At 36.8% G+C, this 25,284-nt stretch overlaps 1 protein-coding gene across 1 annotated transcript; it reads right to left on the bottom strand.

The window, feature by feature from the left end:
• Positions 1–222: 222 nt before the first annotated feature.
• On the bottom strand, positions 223–24,852 carry LOC127935697 (immunoglobulin superfamily DCC subclass member 3-like). Its single transcript, XM_052533792.1, has 14 exons — positions 24,580–24,852; positions 15,609–15,920; positions 14,521–14,665; positions 14,292–14,422; positions 13,944–14,081; positions 13,692–13,850; positions 7,701–7,866; positions 7,050–7,300; positions 6,790–6,954; positions 6,287–6,475; positions 4,939–5,055; positions 4,724–4,850; positions 4,381–4,516; positions 223–4,013 (listed from the first exon to the last, which is right to left on the bottom strand). Exons 1-14 carry the CDS (start codon positions 24,623–24,625, stop codon positions 3,933–3,935), a joined length of 2,163 nt encoding a protein of 720 aa, XP_052389752.1. The 5' UTR covers positions 24,626–24,852; the 3' UTR covers positions 223–3,932.
• Between the last annotated feature and the right edge of the window lie 432 nt (positions 24,853–25,284).

Raw genomic sequence — 25,284 nt, 5'->3', positions numbered from 1 at the left:
CAGTGAATGATCGGGCATTTCGGCATCAGGATTCGGGAAGTTTCGATTCCATTGGCAGGGTAGTGTAACATGATTTCAGAAACATGAAAGTCTTTCAGTCAGCTGTCTATTGTGTTAACTTGTGTGTGTGACTATTTCATAGATCAATAAAAGCAATATTTTACAGTCAACTCTATGTCACTATACATCCAGTTGAAAAGTAACCAGACAAAAATCTTCTTGTTCTTTGTTTTTATTTGGTTTCAGGCGCCCTGGAATTTGAACAAATTAGGAAAAGCAGAGACCAGAGACTGTGCGATTACAACAGTCACCTAAATCAAGAGAGAGCTCAGCAATGAAATCTTGGGGCATTTCTAAAGACATTTCCATTGGTTGCTAGGTAATGGCAGACATCATTATCTCTTCGAAACAGGAAAGGAATTCATCAAAACCCATTCTTGAGAACTCAATCACTTTACAAGTTAATGATGCAATACAGGAGTATGTTGAGGAATCTTGACATTTTTGTTTTGAGATCTGGTAAAGACCTACAAGTCAATTAGAGAAATCCTGCACAATCTACATAGCAACATGATAAATGTGAATTGCAAGCTTCATTGCGCTAACAGATCAATTCAGAGACTACAGCCTGTATATTAAGCCATTATAAAACAATTCAACAACCGTGGTTCAATTATTACCCTTTGTGCATTCATTGCCTGGTCCCTTTGCTCTGTAATTGTCCATTCACTAGACACCAATCCCTCGCTTTAATATTTTTGGTTGGAGACATCACAGTCTCAAAGTGTTTAAAGCTTTTGGGTTTTTAGGTTCAAATAAAGAAGTACATGTTAAAGCATTTTTCTCATTGGTTCTAGCCCTCAAACTCTAGTTCTCAACTTTTTTATCTTTTTTTTTATCATTGGCTCATAATCCAAACAGATGGGGGATTCACTCATTTATGTGTGCTATTTAGCTGTTTGAAACCTTTGTAAAACTGCACTTGGTATCTGCACGTCAACATAGGAGCCATTTACCCAAATTGAAGTGTAGAATATAAATGCAAATAAACATCATGAATCCCAAATCACAGCCTGCTTCATATGACCCACTGTTTTTTCGGTTCCTAACAAACACTTTCACATTCTCCTTCATCTGCTACAGAGAAATGAAAAATGAAAACAGGCATATATCAAAATGGACATAGAAAAAAATAGCAATAGCAATAATTAAAATATTATTAATAATAACATTACTAAAATGAACATCAAAATGCCATCTTTCCAAACCAAGGTAGGTACCATGACAACTTTGTGAAAGAGAATAGAAAAAAAGTTCTACAAAAAGAACCAAATATTGTTTAAAATATGAATAAACGTACTTTCCAGATCACGCTATACAGCTACAAATCTAAAATCCTCCCTTTATTCTTTCTCAAAACATTTCAGTTCTTTCAAATGAACACAAGGATGGGAGTTTTAGTCTACGAAGGGGCTGTTTGAAATGCAGTGATTGTGGGTAAATGTTTTTAACACTCATTATGTTCAGAAGGTCAACCTGGAGTGGAGTAGAACGTCTTCAGGTAAATAGATCATCATAGCAAGAGGACGCTTTGCTTTCTTGATACATATCACTTTTTAAAAAAAATCAAGTTCTTTGGTTCCATTCATATGTTACTGTATACACATCGCTCAGTTGACTTTTTTTTTCTTTGACCACTACTGACTCCAGGTTTGACCTGCTGTTAGCCAATCACAAAACATACATTTATGCATGATACATACATATACCGTACACTCATGCATGCTCATGTGCTTGGCTAATGAAGTCTTACAAAAGTTAAAGGGTATGAATGTTAAATGTGAAAGAGGTATTTGGCATTATTATTATTCTACTATTTGGCACGTAAAACTCTTTTATTATAAAGATGATACAAATGTTCCTTCTCTTGTATCAGCATATAAAATCTCCTTGAAAATATATCCCATTTTCATTTGGCTATAATTTAAATGTTAAAAGGTTTTCAAATAAAAAACTGGCAGGTCAATATCAAAAGAGGGAAGATGGAAAATGTTTGACTATTAAAGCATATTATTGTTGTGTGATTGGGTTTGTTATTGAATCCATTTTATTGCAGCTTCCCCTTTTAACATGACCTGCAAAAACGTTAACACAATGGCTTCAGTTCATCTAAAGAGCAAATAGATATAAAGACAAATGAAGACCTACATTTTTTTTTTTTTTTACATCTTTGGAAATCATAAAGCTTGGTTTTCATATCTCACACATATTTTTGGATAATCTGCTGCCATGCCTGTTTGTTTGTTTGGGGGAAGAGAGAACGCAGCAGTTTTTCAGTAAACCCAAAGTCAACCATCATCTCGCAGCTCCGTCAAGTCCCATGGCAACCGATTTGGCATCCGAAGAAAAGACCAGTTGGTTTGACTAAAAAGAATATCTTTGGATAAACATTGCCTCGATGCCATCACATATTCCTTGGTGGAAAGCAAAAAATCCTAAGCGTTTGGTTTCAAAGGTTTTTGTGGTATCCACATGGAAAGGCCCCAAAATATCCCAGTACAATTCTCAAGGGTCCACACATCCCATGTGGAATTATCAGATCACATTCTCCGAAAACAAAATTAATCCCCTTCTGTTCCTGCTATTTCATCTTCTTCTTTGGAGTTTAGCGGCATCAGAAAGGAATCCTTGGATCGGCTTGGTAGGATCCTAATTGTGGATGGATGGACTTGGAAACAATGGCATCAAAGGTAAAAGTATTCCACATCTTAAATGGCTCTGTAAAACATTTCTGGACGATGAGTTAGGGAGGGGTTCCCAGACAGCTTTAGTCTGCTAAGGCAATATTTGGATCCAGAGGATGGGCAGCCACGGTCACAGTCTCCATGGCAGTCGACCAGATGGGCACCTGAATGCAGGTTCTGGAGGCAGCTGGCACAGGCACTGACAGGGGGAAGAGTAGCGGGTATCTGCTATTTTTAGGCTGAGGTAGGCAAGTTTTATTAGCAGGTGGCTAATGTCAGCCCAACATAACATTCTGAGGTAGCTATCTTTGGAGGTATACAGCTTTTGGCGGGGGTTATAAAGAAAGAGGGAAAGGTGGTAAGATCCATCAACTTTATGGTTCCTCTGGGGTAGAGCCTGCCTCGAGGCATGTACGGTGAAACATATAACAATCAATTCATTTGAACTCACACAACCACAAGCGAAGGCAAAAGCAAGGCCACGTTATTCATCTTGGTATATCCGAGCTAAGGCTAACAAATGAAACAAACCTCTGTTCCCTGAAATCATTTCCACTGAGAGTATGGCTAGTTGTAGCTTGTTTTGTAAATCATGTAGGTCACTAAATCGTATATAAAAGTTTGACTGAAGAGAAATATTGAGATTATTTCAGTGGCTGGTCTTTATATTATGTGGCAGTTACACAACGTAAGGCTAATTTTATTACCTGAGGACACATTGCAAAATGAATTTTTGGTTTTAGCAGAAAGCCCTTTGATAATAAAATATAAAGCGTTTTTGGTATAATTTTTGTTTTGTTTTGCTTCCACTGTGTATTTATGCTCAGAAAGAGTGCAGTAACTATTTTTAACTTAGCATGCTAGCATAAAAAATGTCTACAGTATCTCCTAAGGCTATCATTTGGTGTTCTTGTGCGGACACATCGACATTAAGATCTCAAAGGAGTCAAGTTTCGGTTCTATAGGCAGGGAGTAAAAGCAACAAACGGGTACAGACTAACTTAAACCAGCTCAGTTAGCCTCAATTAGCAAAACTTTTGTAGTTAAAACAGGCCCATTTACACCTTTAAACAGTAGCAGCAGTTTCGGTGACAAACAGGGCATGATAAATATGGACTAAACGGGACTTTGTGGTGGGCAGGCTAGGCAGAGGAACCACAAGGAGGTAGATCACAGAGGCAGTGCTAGCTAAGTGCCTGTGCCTGGCAGACTGGATGAGTGCTGCTCTATAAGAACCTGGCATTGGGCCTGCTGATCTATGTTATGACCCTGAAAAAGAGAAAACAACCCTTAGTATCATAAGTTAACTTTATACGAAACCCTGACAATCAGAGACTGTTGATATACTTTGTTAGCAGACAAAAAAAAAGCTCTGAGAAAAATTACTATTGAGTAAAACAACAATCCTGCAGAGCAAATTCATAAGCTGTAACTAAAGTGACACGACTGCGGTAAGATATGCTACTGATATACAGATGAAATGACAATCAAGAGTAGAATATATCTATTCACTAACTGCGTGAGATGAGATTTTGCAGCATCTATGGTCAAGAGAAAAAAATGAAGGTGGCTACATTTGCTAAAGATGGCTTATTCACAGTTATAATGTGCTGAGAATCTTGACTGTAAGTCTTACTTGTGGAGCCGGTTCAATGCCTTGAGCAGGCCGTGTCATTCCCGCTTTTGGGATGCCATTGTTCTGAGGATGGTGCTCTCCATCTTCACCCTGTGGTACAGACCAGCTGTCCTGAGTCCCCTTCCTACAGAGAAAACTGAGACCAAATGCAATGTATTTATTATAGTTATACTATTACATATGTAGATATATAAATAAACAATAAACAATTATATATTACTCTATAATGTAATTAATATTATTTTTATATTGTAAATTTATAACATATTTCATGTTTGTGAGTCCAGTTAGTAGAATTTGCACATACAGTTTCATGATGTTATCTAACCAAAAGGTCCATTACCTGCGCCGATATCCAAACATGAGGAAGAGCACACAGAAAATGATGCAGGCCATGCCAATGTGGATGCCAACCACAATGCTGCTCACGGAGCTCTCTACACCCCTGCAGTTACATTCAGTCTCCTCTCCTGCAACAAGGAACATGATTATTATACAGTGCACTTATTTAATAAATGATAAATGTAATTACGCATGCCAACACAAATGCTAATTTACTTGATCTGGTTTTAGCACTAGTCCCGCCCTCAGCCAGTGACACGAGTTTCTTTGAAGTCTCACTCTCTCCATTGCCATTGTAGGCTACCAGTTTGACTTCATACACAGCACCAGGGTCTTAGGGGGAAAAAAAGAAAAGAAAGAAAACTGTCAGTATCACACACACTGATAATAAATCAAAGCTACTCATGCATTTGTCTCACACATACCGAATCTAATACATATACATTGAGCTGGTTTTGTTGACTTTGCAGTCACAGTAGAACTATTGATCAGCTGAGTCACTGTGATTGAGGTCCAGTGTAAAACCTGCCGGCTATTATGGTCCTTCTTTTCCTTGGGCTATTTTCTTTTTATGGGTTGCAGGGTCTGTTTTTGTCAATGTCTCAATTTTCACACTCTTCAGAGTTCTTTGAATTCAAACATTTGTCAAATAACAATACTAGGAAATACTTAGAGGAGTGTTTGTTCTCTGATGCTCATGATACACATCAGGTCTGCTCTTCAGGTGAGTGAAGGAACATTTCAACCTTCACTGTACAAACATAATGGCTTTTTGAGACCTGCTGTAACAGACCATGTAGGCAGAATATTGAAATTATAGAGTTTATAGCATAATACATTAAAATAAGCAGGGCTGGAAGGAATCTAATGGCTATTTGTGTGCTGGCATGTTTTTTTTTTTTTTTTTTTTTTTGCTAAATCCAATAACCCCACAATTAGAGTAGTTTTATATGCAGGAAGGAAAAAACATGAAGAGAAACATTTTCAGATTGATTTGCATTGCACTTTTCACACTAAACCTCTTCGCAAAGCAGATTTAAGATTAACTGACACATTTAACATTTAAAACATAGTCAAACCAAAATGTATTCAGACTCCTTCTCCATTTCATACATTATCACAGTTCATTCGCTATAGTTTAGAAAGTGGTAATTAAATATGACAAGAACTCAGAGTTAAACTGTGTCAGACAAATTCATCTTGATAATGGCAGATAGCACTTAAGCAAAACATGGTCAGGTCTAAGTGTCTGAATCATTTTTGGTCCCACATTTTTAGCGGTTTTACTGGTAGTCCACTGTATGAAGATTTGGGTATAATACTTATGGTTAACAGTTAACAGTGTCACAGTTCACTTTATTTTGCTATCATCACTAACATAAATGAACAATAGTTTTCCTGCATCCACTAGTAAAATAATTTTTAGTTTGACTGTATTTGGTCAATATACAACTATCTGCGCCCATTATAAAAAAACAACTTTCTTCTGCATATATGTGTTACATATTGTTGCATCAATAGTTTCATATAGTTCACACAAACAAAAAACCCATTTCCCCTTTACCGAGATTAGAAATGGTGTGAGCATTAACATGGCATGGCAACTGAACCGGTCCCTGGATCTCTCCGTGGGGGACCCTGCGGTACGACAGTCGGAAACCCTCAGTTTTCCCAGGCTTATTGGGCAGCTCCCATAGGACCTGGACTGCAGTGGTGTTTATTGCTTTGGTGAAAAATGTAGGTGGACTGGGCACTAGATAGGGTACAAAAACAGAAAGACTTTTATAATGAGCTCAGAGGAACAAGGAACAGAGCTCATTCTGTTCAAGTGAAAAACATAAGGTGGATGGGCAAAAGAGAAACCATAGAAAAAATGAAACAAGTGCTGTGAAAAAAGCAGGTTCAATCAGTGGGAAGGATGATATTAAACAGAGGGAGCCAAAAATACTGATGTGGGCCAGAGAAGAGACAGTGAGGGAGAGAGGGGAGAGTTTGAAATTGTAGTGACCTAATCAAAACATAAAAGGAAATAGCATGCGATGTGTTTATCTGTGTGCAGGTACATACCGCCCCCTAGTGTTGTGGAAACAACAGTACTGGAGTGTTCACTAGCACCCAGTGGAGAGTAAGCCTTCAGGTAGATGGAGTAGGTGGTCCCAGGTTCAAGGTTAGTGAGGTCATGCTGAAATGTTGTTTTACTCACAGCCTCCTGTAGTTCTTTGCTTTCAGGCTCTAAAAACAAAAGTGCACCAATTACAAAATATTATTCCAAAAATATCAGTAGAGAGCGAAACATGTTCCAGCATCTGAACTCCAGAGACACTCACCTCCATATTTGCGGATATGCAGAACGTATCCGATGATCCCGTCTGTGATTTCGGCTGGTGGCTGGGTCCAGGAGAGCTGCAGGGTGGTTTTAGAGAGAGCCGTGGCTTTCAGGCCCTGAGGGGCATCGGGCAGCTCTTTGGCCAGAGACACAGCCAGACGAGCGCTGGCCTGGTTAGTGCCAGCAGAGTTTTCAGCGATGCACTGGTATATGGCCTCATCCTCTGATGTGATGCGAGTTACGGCCAGGGTGCTAAAAACATTGGTTATATTATTATTTTAAATATATACTCTGAATTTAATGTAAACTTGTTAACATTCACAGAAATGACACATCTCACAATTTGGATTACATAAAATAAAACAGGTGAACACTGACATCTAGAGGACAGTTGGTAAAGTTGGTGAAGTCTCCAGACAAATTGTGGCAGGTAAATAAAACCGCCAAAAACAATTGTACACATATACATTTTAAATATAATAAATATAACAAATTTAAAAATATAAAATTAATTTTGTATTTCTATTTGTCAATTTGTCTTTTTACAAAACATGCCTAAGTATTGCTTAAGGTTCTATGGTCTATGTATTTTAGCTGTACGTTTGTATATTCCTGTTGATACTTGTGAGTCTCATATGATTTAAGTGTGTACCTGTTATTGTTAGTGAGCTTCACATTATCACCAGGCGTGAGAATCTTTCCATTCTTCAGCCAAATGATATGAGGCTCAGGAACACCCTGAGCTACACATGTGAAGACAGCACTGCCCCCTGCTGGTTTAGACACAGACTGCGGCCACTGAATGAACTCTGGAGGAGCTGAGAAGAGAAAGAGAGCGAACAGGGGGAGACCATGGTTATTATAGTTAACTAAAATTACAACTAAAACATAAGCAAACTATTTTTCTTTGACTGAAATAACTGTTTTGTTAATATATATATATATATATATATATATATATATATATCTATATATATATATATATATATATATATATATATATCTATATCTATATATATATATATATATATATATATATATATATTACTAAAAACAACTATAAATAGAACTGAAAAAAACTATATAGCATATAAAAAAACTAACAAAAATGACAAAAGCAGACAACAAAAATACTAAAAATTAAAATAAAAATGCTAAATATAAAAATTCAAACTAATTTAAACTATTCAAAACTAAAATATTGGTCCCTCACTGATAATATAATAACACTGGATGAGACACAAATAACACACATTATTTATTTAACCGATTTAATAATGTAATTACTGTATATCAAAACCAACTGAATAATATTAATAATTAATGTGTCTCCTATTTCGATCTCCCAAAATAAAAACTTCGGTAACACTTTAGATTATGGTACAGACAGTATGACCCACAGGCAAAGCCAAATTTTCTGCCAAATGAGAACCAGGTATACATTTGTTTAACAGCAAGACATGTTAATATTTATATATAATGAATTAATATGATTTAAATATTTCATTTTTGCAACACTCTCATTTACACTAACACTAAGATCAGTTATAGAACTTAAACTCTTTTTATAACTGCTCTGTATTTTCCTAAATGAACCCTGCAGCCCCTCCTCTGTCTCAACAGCACAGATGCAGCTTCACCTTTCCACTTGACACCCCTTCAACGTCCACACAATGGCCATGCATATACGGACTGTGCATCTCATTGATCTACTGACACCCACCACAACCAGACACCCCCAGAAGAGCCCCCTTTCCCTGGGAAGAGGGTCTGAAGTGGTCTGTGGTGGTGTGGAAGGTCATAGGTCAAAGGCAACCCTATTTCAATGGACAGCTATCAATAAATGCCGTCACAGATCTTAAAAACAACGCAGCTTTCCCTTCAAATGAGGTCAAAATTTTTACAACGGTTGGACAAAAATATAGATTTGCCAAATCAATATGAGCCACAGAGAAGCTGTTTAATTGGGTTTCACAGCTGATAGTTCCGTTTCTCATCAGTGTCCTGAATAATACCTCTAAACAGAATTAAAAATGAAGATTCAAAAAAAAAAAAAAAAAATTCTGAATCAATTTGTATTCAAAATGAATTTAGTTCCAAAAAAAGGAAACATATAACTTGAGGTTATAATACCATGACAAGACTTTAAGTATCACTTTACACAAAATTCATCATATCTGTGCACATAGGTCTGGAATGAAGAATACAGCTTTTAAAAACACTTCAGTGGGTTCTGCTCAGGCTTTAGGGTCAAAGTGAAAAGTGGGAGGGGCTGGAGGGGTGTGAATATAATGAAACTATAGCAGGGCACAATAGGACAAAGGTCACTTCAGACCTCCATAGTCAAGCTGGTGTGTGTGTGTGTGTGTGTGTGTGTGTGTGTGCATGTGCGAAGTGGGGTGTCATTCATCAGCCACGTCATTGTGGTTCTCTTCTCTCCCAAAAAGCATTTCACACTCGAACCGGAGTAGAACTATTGATGAATAGAATACCCTCGAATAGAAATGTTTTGAACTGGGGAAGGACTAAATAAAAGCCCTGAGAGAGTGCTGGTACTGTATATGCTGTATCTGTCTGGCTGACATACACATCCATGAACATTAAAGTTTTTTATGCTTTTGAAAGATGTCTCTATAATTTGGTACTCAAATATGAATAATATTATTAATAAAATATTAGCAATGTTGAAAACAGGTTTTTTTATTTTTGTGCAAACCATGGCACTTTTGATAAATCATTAATGCATCCTTGTTGAATAAATGTAATAATTTCTTTAAAAATTAAAATAATAAAAATTAAATAAAAAAAAATTAAAACTATCCAAAACTTTTGAATGGTAAAAAATATTATGCAGCACAACTATTTTCAACATTCAACACTGAGGACTGGAGTAATGACATTAATTATAAATTACATTTAAAAAAAAACATTCAAATAGAAAACAGTTTTACATTTTACATGGTAATAAAATTTCACAATATTACTGCTATTAATGCATTTTCTAATAAAGTAGGTGAGCATAAGAGACTTATTTTCCAAGCATTAAAAAATAAAAAATAAATCTTATTCTTGACTGGTGGTGTATTACTATACTACAGCACATTTAATCAATTGATAATTAATATTAACCCTGATTTCCAAAACATTATGTGATGAACTTTGTACCATGTTTTTATAAACATGATCAGCTATCATATAAACATGCATTTTAAAACAGTAAAAAGACCAGTTCTAGTCCAACTTAAATTGAACTTCTTAAGTACATGTAAACGCAGTGAAATTCAGCTATAAATACAAGCACACGTAAAACACTCATGCACATGTTGATCTGTGACTGATTCAGATGGATTCATAACTTCATAACGTAATTTCCCATGCCTGCAAACAGGAAGCAATCAGAGTACAATTAAATAACAGCCTCAGCTTTGGGGGGATCTGTTTTCCACTCTAACAACTAACCAGCTGTGTCTTCTTTACAACCAGGATCAGAGTCCAATCCATCTCGTGTATTGATCAGTTATTCTTTTATCAGGGTCTCAGATCCTGACCTTGAGTCTGATCAGGTGGCTATTTCTCATTCGTTTATTTCTGGTGTGTGACTTATGCAATCAGGTAATATTATTTAAAAACATGGCTGCCTCCTCATGAACTGGTTTCAAGTCACATGTAGTGAAGTATATCAATGAGCCTCATGTTTAATATGAAATCCCAGGGTGAAAATAAAGGAAGGAGTTCCCTCAACACAAACTGTTATACCGTCACAATCCCCCCTTGAACTTTGTCATCCACTGCCTGACCACCAGCTGGGACAAGAACAACTGCCCTCATAATGCTATGAATACTGTGTGTGTGGGGGGGGGGGGGGGGGGGTCATCCATTCTGCCGGCCCCTCCCTCTCTGCTTCATCACCTGTCTGTCAGAGGAGGCTCCACCCCCTCTGCTGCCCACTCTTGTAAAAGAGCATTCTAGGCCAATGTCAAAGGTGAGAAGTGAGAGGGCAGAGGTGAGAGGGGATACCTCACCCCTCCCAAAACATACACACTAGGACAACTGCTCTTTGCCTGTTTTTGTCTGTCTTTCTTTTTGTTCTCTGCTGTCCATATCCTGGCTCAGCATCTGTCCGGTCCTTCATGACTGTGTGAAAGTGCAGACCTCACATCCACATGAGCAGTCTGGAGGACCATAACCTGACATAAGCAAACCCCTAAGCTTTGAACCTGACTAGGATGTGCTGATTTGACCTTTGTGACTGTTAAGTTATCAAATGTTCACACAACAGGACTAAAATATCAAAATTTCCCTTTCTGCTTCATCTTCATCATTTCAGTGCTTGTCTATGAAGTTACAATTATTTAAAATAATATTGAAAATAATTATTTCTGTGATGGCAAAGCTGAATTTTCAGCAGCCATTACTCCAGTCTTCATTGTCACATGGTACTTTAGAAATAATATACTTTTTTTATTTTTGGTGCTCAATAAACATTTTGTATTATCATTAATGTTAAAAACAGTTGTTCTGCTTAATATCTTTTGTGTAAAAATATATATATATTGTAACATTATAATTGTCTTTACTGTCACTTTTGATTATTTATAATAGTTTTAATATCTTTTTAAAAATATATCTCACATCCCTATATTAACATGTTATCATTTCAAGTTATATAAATGAACATAATTCATAATACATGAACTAATGAACAATATGATGCTTACATGGTAAATCAACATAAAAACTAGGTATTGTTATGTTATTTCATGTTACTGAATGTGTTAACTAATGTTAAATGTTTTATATTGAGTATTACTAATCAAATATATTCTTGCCCAATTCCTTAATCGTGAATTTCAGCTCTGTGACACTCTGTGTTACTCTAAAATGTTGTTTTGCTCCACTGATCTGAATTACATAATGAGACTTTTCTCAGGGTTCGTTGGGAAGGTTTTTGCTTTCTTTTATGAAGAAATAACCTAACCTAATCTCTTTGTTACCATCGTACACAAAAAGTGAATCAATAAATGAATCAATACATTCAAAATTACCTCCACCAAATGGCTTCACTGCCAATTCTGTTGTAAAGAGACTGATAGGGGTGACTATTGATTGATCAGACATAAGCTGCACATTTGGGACAGTGACCGAGAAAGCACACCTGGGTGCAATTTCAGCAACAATTTAATAAATGAATGAATGCATAAAGCTAAGTGACAAGAGGATAGTCTTCATTATCACAGCAGATATTCAGCATGTGTTGAAATAAATATCTACCTCCTGGCCATCACTTGTACTGTTTAAGATGTTAAAAGATATTTATTAGGATCATGCTTATGTTATGTTCAGATGAATAAAAAGCTTAGTCGTTTACAGATACTACTACCAACTGTGATATTAAATATGACTTTTGTACTACACCTCTGATGGATGTTTACCCATTTGTTCTCATGTTGTTCTTTCCTAAAGACCCCCAGTGTGCAGCTACTTTAAAGAAAGCCAATGGAAGGATCAAATATACCTCAGGGATATATGATCATGTTGAATGTACGGACAGTAGCAGGGTGATGGATGAGTTGTGTCACTGGGTAGTTGAAGGGGGGATATCTCCTAACAGCTGACTTCATTACCCAAGCTTTTCTTCTCAAGCCCAGCTGGACAGCACCAGCAGACCTCAATTACCATAATGGTAGTCAGAGACCCACACCATCACACCCAGTAACAGAGTGAGAAAAAAACCAAGAAGGGCAAAGGTGAGAGAAGGGAGGGCCTGAATATTGGCTTCTCCTGCTGTGCTGACCAGTCAGCTTCCATGGGTCATGTTCAAAACCAGTGCTGCTTGATGTCCGGTCATCATAACAGCTAAAAAAGACTTAATTCATTCAATACATACACAGCAACAAACACACACACTAAAATTAGGCTTGCACTGTTGTGCTCAGTGAAGTGTGCTAATAGTAAAATTACTGTATTAGCGAAGCTTTGTGAACTTCTGTCACAAAAAAAAATCAGGATTGAGTGGTGCGGGGCCAGCTATTATTTGCTACTTGGTTTAGGACCATTTACAAAATACTGAAGCTAAGATATCTACCTTCTGATTCAATACCCTACGTTTAACAGTTTGGGGTCAGTAACCAGTTTTTTGATTTTTTTTTAATGTTCTAAAATATTTCTGTTTCAAATAAATGCTGTTATTTTGAACTTTCTATTAACCAAAGAATCTGGAAAAAAATTCATAGTTTCCACAAAAAAAAAAAAATATTAGGCAGCAACTGATAATGATAAGAAATGTTTCTTGATCAGGCAATAATAGAATAATTTCTTCAACATCGCCACCGAAGGAATACATTGCATTTTTAGCAAACAGTTATTTAAAATAATTTTTACAATATTTCAGAATATTACTGTTTTGACTGTATTTTGATTGAAAAAAAAGCAGCCTTTGTGAACTTTGAGGATTTTTTATTTTTTTTTACATTAAAACATTTTTACCAATTTTTGAAGAGTACTATATATCACAAAAGACTGTTGATGATTTTTTTAGCTCAGACAAATGGCCAAAATGAGGAGAAATTAGATGAAATAATTTTCAAACTTGAGTGGAAAAAATTCAAATCAAATATCTTCAGTACAAATCAAAGAAGTTTACCTTGAACTACCAGCCTGCCCAATGCAGTACGCCTCATCCTGGTGCCAGGCCGGTTGGCAGCACACACATACACTCCAGAATGCTGAAGGGAGACATCTGAAATCATCAGATTCCCTGTCCCAAGCACTTGTATGCCCTCCACTCCGATAGATCTGCCGTCTGATGGAAAAATAATGATGAGAAGGAATTAAGTTATGAGAAATCCAGAACATTAAGTTATCTTTGGTCAGTTTAAGTATTAAGGATTCATACCAAGTCTACTCCAAGACACAATCGGACGAGGGTTTCCAGTGGCGATACACTCCAGAATGGCGGTCTGATGGACAGTGATGGTGAGGTTCTGTGGGCCGGACAGGATGACTGGCTCCTTATAGATGCGAGGAACACCTCCTGAGAGTAGAAGGGCAAATACAGAGATGATGAAACTGGAGCTAAATGACAAATCACTAATATAAGGAAGGAAGACGTTTGAGCAAATCAATGTTCTGGTTCTTCAATGCATAATTGAGCACATTGTTTATTTACTGGATGCATAGAGTTTTAGGTTAAGGGTTGTACATGCAGTCTGGGGTGTTTGTCAGATCGAGGGTGGCTACTGACCGGTTACGTTCAGATAGGCCTCGTGGCTGTAGCGGGTGTTTGCCATATTGGTGGCAACACAGCGATAGACACCAGCGTCTGATTTCTTAACCCCTGTAATCTGCAGAATACCCTTTGGGAGAAGTGTGTACCTGTGAAGAAAGAGTAACATGAATGAACAATTCTGGAGGAGTTTGAGAGGAAGATTACAAAGAAAAACAGTAAGAAATGTCAGCGAGGACTGTGTTACCGGTCATCAGATGTTCCAAGCACAACACGGTCTTTCTCCCAAGTAATGTTGGCCTCAGGAATACCATTGACCTGACACTGGAAACGTGCAACACCTCCCTCATCTACTGACATAGGCTCAGGGTGAGTGTGGAATTTAGGAAGAGCTGTGGAACAAAGACAACTGACACAATTAATAGTTATTTATACACAAAATATAATAATAATAGTTTATGAAGGATCATGTGACACTGAAGACTGGAGTAATGGTTGCTGTTATTCAGCTTTGCCATCACAAGTATAAAGAAGATTTTAAAAACGGAATAAAAAAAAAAAAAATAATTAAAATCTCACTATTATTTTTTTTTACTGTATCGAGCAGATGCAGTCTGTGCAATCATAAGAAACTTCCTTAAAAGCGATTAAATACATTTTTATCAATATATAAATGTATCAAAACTTAGTGAGGCTTAGTTTAATTTTAAGATTATTTCAAGAAATATTCTTTAAATGGTTTTGCATGTCAAATAAATGTAACCTGTTTTGAGTATGTTAAGATATTTGGATATAACATTATATTGTTTTCCAGATATTTTCTAGATACAGAAACAAAATAAAAAGCATGTGTTTTTGCAGTGAGGACTCAATGTGTATTCTTACTTTCTCTTATGTGAATTTACTGTGATAACTTGATATCGGCATCTAAAATGGGAATTTTCATTGGGGCTGTAGGATGAGGTGCCAAGAGTATGGTGGTCTAAATAGCCTGGTCTTTTATATAATCAATAGGTAGGAGTGTTAGAAGGGGGCTCCCAATGAGAGTTCATTGTCATGGTGACATAGAACCTTCAGGGGAAGCATGCAGTGACAACTATAATTCTGGAGGATTATCACCGACCCTACTGCTTTTATTGGACCAAAGGGAGAACCAGAGGAAGATTGGAAAGGACAAAGTACCAGATAGTAAACAGACATGGGTAACTCCACTATATCAGGGTATTTACCACATAAACAATTAATTGATCATAGGCAAAGCATACGATTTCAAATCCTAGAGAAAAACTATCCACTGTCACCCATGTTTGAAATGCTTTCTCCTCAGTCACTCACATGCAAGCTGCACACGGGCCTTGCGGCTGACCAGCATGCCGTAGTGGTTCTGTGCAGCACAGTAATACTCTCCAACATCGGTAGAATCTCCATCCCGTCTCTTCTGGAAGCTACGGATCAGGAGCGTGCCGTTGGATAGGACCTTCGCACGACTGCCTACTCCCAGAAGCACCGGAGCTCCGTTCTTATGCCACGTCACCGTAATGGGGCCCTCGCCTTCCACCCTGCAGTCCAGCATCAACGGCCTGTCCCGTACTGCGGTAACATCACTGGGCTCCGTAAGGAAAGCCAGCTCGGATCCATTACACAAACCTGAAAGTGAGAGAGAAATGGAAGATGGGTCAGAACACAACTGAAACAAACCCTACAGTTAAAGTCTGTATGTAAAATGAATGGTGTGTATGCAAAATGAACATTGATGAAGTTCTATTGGGTTTAACAGACACTTAATATTCCATAATATTATTTATTTGTCTGCACTGATGCTATTGAAGGAGAACAAAACTGGATAATGGCTTTAATCTTTTGTCAAGCTTCTTTATAGCTGAATTATGAGTTGACGACACTTTTCTTGTTTATTACAGTGAAGCTGATTTTGAAACATTCTGTTTTGTATAAAGCACTATATGTAAATGGGACTTCTAAAGACTTTTCTTGAAATATTTTTGGTCTCATCCCCAAGACTCAAACAAAAGGGAAAATAAATGCACCTAAAATAAAAGTAATAAAAATAAAAGCTCTGAGGTCAAACTTCCCATATCCACAAAACTGCATGTGTGTCTCATTACTGATGTCACTGTGAGCTTTAAGCATATCTGCCTGTTTACTCAGTATCACCAAACCAAACCTGGTCGTCACAATAGAGACAAACGCAATGCAGCCAGTGAACCATAGAGGGCTGTGACAAAGACGGAGTAGAAGGGATGGAGAATAAGGGTGAGTTATGGGGTCAAGTTAGAGGAATCTCTTTTGAGTAAACGCACCCTGATGACAATAGCCCTGTGATGACACCCCTTTCCCCAAAACAACTCCCAGCAACCACCAGGAGCCTTCTGCACCCCTCTCAGTCTGAACCATCTGCCCCCCCACACTTATACAAACCCCCACCATTCCAAAGCCCCAGTGGTCACATTCTCCATTCAGTCTGATTCCAGGGTGACTTTCCCATGCCACTGGTTCACCCCGGTCCTCTCTCATTGTCAACTTGCTACATGGCCATTCCATACATCTTCTGTGCTTTTTATATGGAGAACTCCAGACCTAAAGCCACCCTTAATGTGACCTCTGGAGATGGCCAGTGTCTCTGGCAGCTGTTAAGAAGCACAAGTCTGCTCTTGAACTTGCGCTGGATGAGATATGTACCTGGAGCATCTGTTCGGTAAACATAACCTACCCCACTTTCAATATGCACGTCTGTTCCCCTGCTTGCTAAAATATACTCATTTTTTTACTTCTGGGGTCCTCAAAGACCACCTGCACTTGATCGTGACAGCTGTAATATGAAAGTCATATGTGAATAAGAGTCTTAAAGGGATAGCTCACCAAAAAATGAGCTACTGTGTTATTATTTACAAAATAAGATATTTGAACAAATGTTTCAGTATGTTTTTATCCATAGAATGAAAGTCAAAGGCTTCAGTGTTGTTTTGACATCCGTTGTGTTAATAATTTTTTTTATAAAATAAAAGTTGCAACATCCTTTAAAATATCTGCAGTTGTTTGTAAAATAAAGTCACACAGAAGATATTTTACACATAAAGGTACTGTTATGCCAATATTGGGCATTTTTACATTTAGATAACCTTTACCATTACCTAATGCTGAATTAAATAACGTTTTTAAAAAATTATCTTTAGCAAATCTCAAAATTAATATATATATATATTTTTTTTTTTTTTTGTAGTGTAGTGTACATTATAATTATTATGTGTTAAATAATTTAGCTGTAACTTTTTTTTTTAATTATTGATTTTAGATATTATTTTAAATTCTAATTACATTTTAGACTTCCACTGAAGAGAATATCTGGGATGCACCTTTTGCTCCCAGTTAGGTCACACACTGAGCAGATGTAGATGGGATGAGTCTGTCTCTGCCGTTTTCAGTTTTATGAGGGCTAGCTTACATCTGACCCTTCCCTGACTTACTCCACCCGAGTGTTAATGAAATTCAGAGGTCCCAGGGGAAAGGGGGGTTATGTCACACAAGCTGGGTTCAGAAATACAGAGAATAACACATGGGCCTAAGCAATATAGGCATGTATGTACAAATACAATCTTAGTTTTTGCTTGATAAATCCAATTAAATAATGTACTGTAGTAGCATGGATATAAATGGACTGGATTTAACACTAACCATCTTAGAGAACAATTAACATGCTGTTTTCTAAGGTAGAGGTTTTCTGTTTCTGCCCACCTCACAATGGAAAACTGTGTTCCATGTTCGTCCCATTGGAGAAGTTTGTCATCATACCTCAAACTCCAGGATTTAAGATCTCCATAGTTGCTGCAATGATGATGTTGCATTAAGTATGTTTTTTATAAAGTCTATGCTAATAACCCATTCCAGCCTGCATGAGACCCAAGTAGAAGTGTGATTAAGAGCTCAATTATCTGGGGATAATTCTGATAATTCAGATGAGAGGTGGATAGAAATGGGGTTTTGGGGGATTGTAGATGGTCTTCTGGGCAGCAGGAGACCCTCACCCATCCCCACCCCTTGAGCTATGACCTCTGTCCCTAAAGGGTCATGAGAGAGTCTGTGAAGGGTGGATGAACAACGTGGGGCTTAAGGCAGACAGCCTGTGTCCAGTCACACACACAGTCCCAGCCCCCAGTTTGGTCCATTGTCCCCAGTCTAATGTTGGACCTGAACTTCACAAAACTATTGTTGGAAGCCAGACATCATTCAAATGACCTTCATCTCCAACCAGAGTCTCTAAAGAGTCAATGTGGCAAAGATCTGCAACCCCCCCCCACCCATTACTTTACCTCACTTAAATATATAGAGTCTCTGCAAGCATGCATTTGATCAAAAAATTGAGAAAAACATCCACATTGTAAAATATTATTACAATTTATAACGGTTTTCTATTTTAGCATATTTTAAAATGTAATTTAGTCCTGTGATGGCAAACCTGAAGCTGTGACCAAAACATGATTTTTTTTCTGTATTCTTCGATAAATAAAAAGTTCAAATAAAATGATAAAATATACAAAATGTATTTTAAGAAGAAATCTTTTGTAAGATTATAAATATCTGAATTGTCACTTTTGATCAGTTCAGTGCATCCTTGCTGAATAAAAGTCTTTTGTATTTTTGAAAAGACTTATGAATGGTAGTGTACATATATATATATATATATAGAACTGCAATTTTATTTTCAATTTGTTTATGATTATTTTACTTTCTTTTATGTAAAGCACTTTGAATTACCATTGTGTACGAAAAGTGTTGTATAAATAAACTTTCCTTGCAATGATGGCTAATCGTAGGAGGAAAAAAAATTTAATGTCCAGGATTTAGAATTGAAACTTCAGAGCTATAAGACAAATGTTCTCATTTTAATGCTCATTATAATTTATATATGGGCCTCTCTATTGTCCAGAAAAGATTTTAGCATGACTGAAACTGGCCTTCCACTTTGAAAAAGTAATATAAGCTTTTGAAAGAAATTCTAAATGCATATGAACATTCCCAAATTCCTCTCGCTTTCTTTTTCTCCCATTATATCCATGGCAGCAGCAGGAGATCTAACATAAACAATAGCTGAATGCAAACTTGGGGGAGGAATTGTAAAGAACCTGGGTGGAAAGGGGGGATCACGCTGCTCCGGGTGGGCTTCTTTTGACTCCATAATGGGAGTTGAATTCTTCCTGAGTACAACAGCCACAAGCCGACTACACAAAAACTCCTTTTGTGTTGGTCATTTGAGGCTAAGTTGTCTTTTGTTTAAACACTGATTGTCATTAGGTGGCATAATATGCCAAGTTCAAAGTCATGCAAACCCACTTGCATTTCCTCTTTAAGAGAGGAAACAATCCCCTGCAGATTCACTCCACCCTCCTCATTAACCAATTACCACTCACTAATCAGCTCTTTCAGGCTTTACTTTTGATCTATCTGTATCAGACTTTTTAAAGGATGTTTTAAAAGGCTATTTTCAGTCATATAATGGTGCTTAGTAAAATATATAATATAGATATGTTTTTCTATTAATTATATCATGTCTGTAGGTCAACAGCTTTTTATGAAAAAGTCTTTGCCAGAAATAAAACCTTTGGGTATAATCAATAAGCAATATGATCCCATTGGAGGGGGAGGACACCCCATCACTATGGCCTCAGGTCTTTAATTATTTGGAAAAGGACCAGAAGGAAGTCCAGGGCTTTCATTAAGCCAATCTCATTAATGGAGCAACCAAGGGTTAAAATGTCCCTCTGCTGCAACATGTAAGTTTTTATACCACTGTAAATTCGTCTTTGGCTTTATGAACCCTGATGACTTTCTTCAACGGAATCACTGGAACTATACATTTTTTAAGACCTCTATAAACAAAGTAATTTTGTGGCAGATTAGCCAGTACCCTGTATTACAGTTTATTACGACACCGTCATTACAGTGAGGAAAATGCGTATTGCTTCAATTAGAGAAATAAATTTTCAGAATGAAGTGGCTCCACCTTGATAGCATCAAGAAAACACAACTTTTTGTGGTGATATACTTAACATTTACAGGAGCTTATTATTATTTATAGTTATTTTTGATGGATTGGAAATTGGAAATGTATCACGGTTCCCACAAGAATATTAAGAAACCCAAAAGTTCTTAACATTGTACAGTGGTGTCAAAAGTACTGGCATTCATTACTCAAGTAGAAGTATAGATACTAGGGTTTAAAAAGACTTTTGTAGAAGTTGAAGTATCAACTCAAGCTTTTTACTCAAGTAAAAGTGTAAAAGTACTGGTTTAAAAAACTACTTAAAGTATAAAAGTAAAAGTAATGTAAGGGGAAAAAAATGCCATTAAGAACAAAAGCTTAGGCCGCACCATTGGGGCCTATTGTGTACTACCCCACCGCCTCAAAAAACATTTTTCTAAAGGCCATAGGCCATAATGACTATAATGTTATATTAAAATTTTAATGTTGAAAAATTTGGGATGCACTAGGCTTCCTGTTTCAGCCGCATATATGAAAATACAAAAATGGTGTGCACATCCCAAACATCCAATTAGGACGCAGGTGCAAGACAACTGAATGATATAGACAAATAAAGAAGTGAAGTCTGAACACTGAAAACTACTGCTCCAGAGGAATTTAATCAAGCAACGTTTCGACCTTCAGGGTCTTCATCAGCCGCATATATGCCCATTTAAAATGAACGCACTTTAGTACAATACAAATACATTAAAGGACTAGAGATATGATGACTAGTTGCCAATAAGTATTGTTATGGTGCAAAAAGTCAAACTTCAGAGGCTTGTCATCAATAACTTGTGATTAATCAAAAACTAAAACTGAAAAAGAAATCATAATCATGATACTTTCTTGATTGACAGCTTCTTGTATTCGCTACATACGTCTGCTATGTCCAGTGTTCAGGGGGGAACGAGTTACAAAGTTGGTATAGCCTACTTATCACAACATTGTCAATCGCATCGTCAATCGAAAACGCTAATTTATTAAAACGTCTCGCTACCGAACTACCTAAAAAAGAAAAAAGCACTCATTTGGTAAATGAGCCAGTGAGAAATAATAAGTTTTAAGTAGGGTCAAGTGCCTTTTCAATACTTTTAAAACGGTATCGGATCCTAAACGGTGCCTGAACCAATACTTAAAAAAAAAAGAACCACAAAAAAACTATGGATAACTTTAAAGAACATTACAAATATTTAAAATAAATCCATAGCTTGTTGTGCAAGTTGTGCTTCCCTTAATCTAAGGCTAATAAATGTATTTCACAATCTGGGTCATTATTTAATACAAAACCACACATAATGTTTCTACTGTATCTCTGCCACTCACTCTGATATTTAGTTCAGATGAGTGCTGTCTGTCACTGTCTTTAATCAGTTCTGTGAATTACTGTATGGTCATTCTTTATAAAGTAGCAACAATGTCGTTTTTAAAATACAGTACTGTGCATAAGTCTTATGGAAAAATTAGTGTTTTCTCCCCAAAAAGGGTTTTAAGACAGTTATTTATATCTTTTGCTGTAGTGTGTCAGTAGGAAATATCAATTTGCCATTAATTTTAATAATCTAGTGCGATTTTGAATGCACAAGCAGTCTGACAACGGCAAAATGAATGTTTGGAAATGTAAACTGATATTTTATACTGAAAAAGTACAACAAAATATATATATATTCTTTTAAGTGAAAATACTAACGCGTCTAAGACATTTGCATATACAGTAGTGTATGTATAAAGTACGTATGATTAAATTAAGTATATTTAAGTAAGTGTAATTAAAGGATGTGTTCATTCATATGTGTTAAGGGTTAGATTTTCGCAGGAGAAAACGGCTGTGGTGTGATGAGCGAAAACTTTACAGATGAGAAACCGACTGCTACCTCGTGACCTTTTGTAAACTGTATTTATGACAAAGAACTGCACAGATATTCTAACAATCTATCGATAAACACATACCTTGTGTCCTCTGTTTGTTTAAGTGCGCATGCGCTACTCCGTTCGCGGTCTGCGCCTCTGCGGATTGAAGAGCGCGCTGAAAGACGGAAGGAGACCGGTCTGACGCTGGTTTCATGTGAAATTTAAGCGGACTGACTCTGAGGCGATCGGATACCGGTTCCATACCCAACCCTACTTTTAAGAAATATATTTTTTGATAAACGAACCCAAAAACTGTCTATGTCCTGGCTGGACTGATGTGATTTGTGTCACGTGCAGGTGCGATGGATCGCGTACAGACCAATAGGGTGTCGGAATGGTATTTGTTTATACTTCTCAACCAACCACAATCAAATTCACTACATCCGGATGGCGCGATTTATCTGGATAGGTTTTTTTTTTTTTTTTTTTTTTTTTTTTAATGATGACAAGCCGGAATGAAAACAAGCCGAAAATGAAATAGCAGTAACGAAGCTATTTTTAAAATGTAAGGAGTAGAAAGTACAGATACTTGCTTGAAAATGTAAGGAGTAGAAGTAAAAAGTCGGCTGAAAAATAATCACTCCAGTAAAGTATAGATACCCCAAATTTCTACTTAAGTACGGTAACGAAGTATTTGTACTTCGTTACTTGACACCTCTGAACATTGATAATAAGAAAAAGGCATCAAATTTGCATATTTGAATGATTTCTGAAGAATTATGTGACACTGGAGAGTGGAGTAATGGCTGATGAAAATTCACATTAAATATAAAACTCACTCTTCATATAGATATATATAGATTTATATCATTTTGGTCAAATTTCCTAGGTTTCTCAACAGGAAGGAGATCCATGCAGTGATTGAGACATTGGCCACCCACTGTAGCCTGTGCCCTATGTGGATTAGCTAGATGGGTGTCTTGTCAGGATCACCTACATCTCCCTTCTGGTGTGAGAACTTTCCACAGATGAGGAGTCTGTGGAGGGATTACTCCAGCATAAACATATTCAGGCATGCACACTCCAACAGCTTTAAGATGATTTCAGATTTTCCATGGCTTCCCAAATAAGGCTGGAGCAGTGTTATGTAGATCAGGGTGTTGGGTCAGGTCAAAGGGGGTGGGGAGAGGTGGCCACTTTTGTCTCCCTGGCTATCTTTTTGCTCCACCCGCTTTTGACTGCTCTGCTGTCCAGGAGGGGGACCCCAAAGGTTAATACTGCCCAAGGTCAACGCAGCCCCTCTGTCTATAAGGTCATCTGTTCCTACCCCCTCCTCCCTGAGACTCACCATCTCCTTCTGTTCAACTTTACGACAATGTTTATTTATTATTCCACTCGAGATTTATTCTAAAGAATACACACGATCCAAACTAAAGGCCATAATATCTGGTTGGAAAACAAACTGTTTTGATCCCAAGTCAAATATAAGAATTATTGAGAAGAAGGAAAAAAAATTTAGAGGAAAAATTATAATTTTATGCAGGGTAGTCTGATTCCATTATATATGCTCTACCCTGATAACTTATTTATATATATGTTCTTCATAAATTGAGAAAGTGGAGAATAAATTAATAAGTTATAAAGTAGATGTATAAATAGAAATTTAATTTTAAAACTACACAAACGTTTTTTTTAACATTATAGCAACACTTTTTTCACGTCCATTTAACTTTCATTTTTTTTATTTATGTCATTTATATATATATATATATAGATAGATAGATAGATAGATAGATAGATAGATAGATAGATAGATAGATAGATAGATAGATAGATAGAGAGATAGTCAAATGTTACAAATTGATATAATTATATTATATTATTTTTAATAATATAGTTATATTATATTATATTATTTCCAATAATATAATATAATATAATTAGCCTTTAGCAAAGACTGGATGAAAGTGAATAGTAACGCCTGGAACGACTTTATTTAACTTTTAACGTCCAAGACACAACATCTTTGTGCACCAATAGCTTGCCCTGCATCAGAGTAAAGAAATTCTAAGAGTATTTGATGTAGCTAAAGGAAAAGCAGTAATATATTAATATTTTAATTAGTTCTGAAGCCATACTTTCTTATTCAACGCACTGCTGAGGACATAATTCGAAATAACAATCAGGCAGTTTGCAGTATGTAGCCTATAGTCCTAGTCACATTACAAACAGTTATTATTTTGATGCAGAACATCTCAAAATATGATCTTTAAATCTTTCTAATCAAATGCTTCTGTAGAAACATACTTTTTTAAAAAGAAACTGCGTGGAAAGCAAAGTGTACATAAGTGAATAGGCTTAAATAAAATGACTAAAAGTATATCATATATAATGTATATGCATATGAAAGTGTTTACTCACATGAACCAATAAACGTCAGGAAGGATAGTAAAATCCGTGTCTTCATTTTTGCCGTGCAAGTCCTTTTTAAAAATCGAAACAGGTAGGCTACTACTTATTTGGGGTAAAAAAAAAGTTTAAAAAGTGAAATAACAAAAAACGTTACTTAACTAGTGCAATTGTCTTTCTTTTGGAATACAATTTCCAAACGGAGTAAACCTACAATAACATCGTTACTTCCACACATTCACGGCGCTCCAGCTGGGCGCTTCTGTTCACGTCCACGGACACTTTGAGACTAACCCGTGAGGGGCTTCAGCACAGCGCTGAGGGCAGCGATCAGTCATTCATTATTCATGATGTTGTTGTTGTTGTTGTCGCCGCTGACACGCGCGGTCACCACACAGACGTGGACGCGCGCGCTCTCGCCGTCAGTGACAGGTGGCTCTGCGATGAATCAATCGTTAAACGAACGAACTGCTGCCTTTGGGTAGGATGCGTTATGACTGACATTACATTTCAAAACAATCTCACCCTGTGTGCTCAGATCCATTAACACCAGGAAAACACCCAACAAACTGATTCAATTAGCATGCAGCGATTAGCATATGAAGCGGTATGAATGGATCTGCATGCTAAATAAAGTGAGTTGCCTGCCCAGGGACCTATCCCCTCCCATTATCAGATACTAATTGAAGAAACGTTTGAACAGGAAAAAGAACAATA

The sequence above is a fragment of the Carassius gibelio genome, chromosome A19 (genome assembly GCF_023724105.1).
Source record: "Carassius gibelio isolate Cgi1373 ecotype wild population from Czech Republic chromosome A19, carGib1.2-hapl.c, whole genome shotgun sequence".
Lineage (NCBI taxonomy): Eukaryota > Metazoa > Chordata > Actinopteri > Cypriniformes > Cyprinidae > Carassius > Carassius gibelio.
The sequence above is the reverse complement of the archived record's forward strand: the minus strand, read 5'-3'. Positions and strand labels throughout refer to the sequence as shown.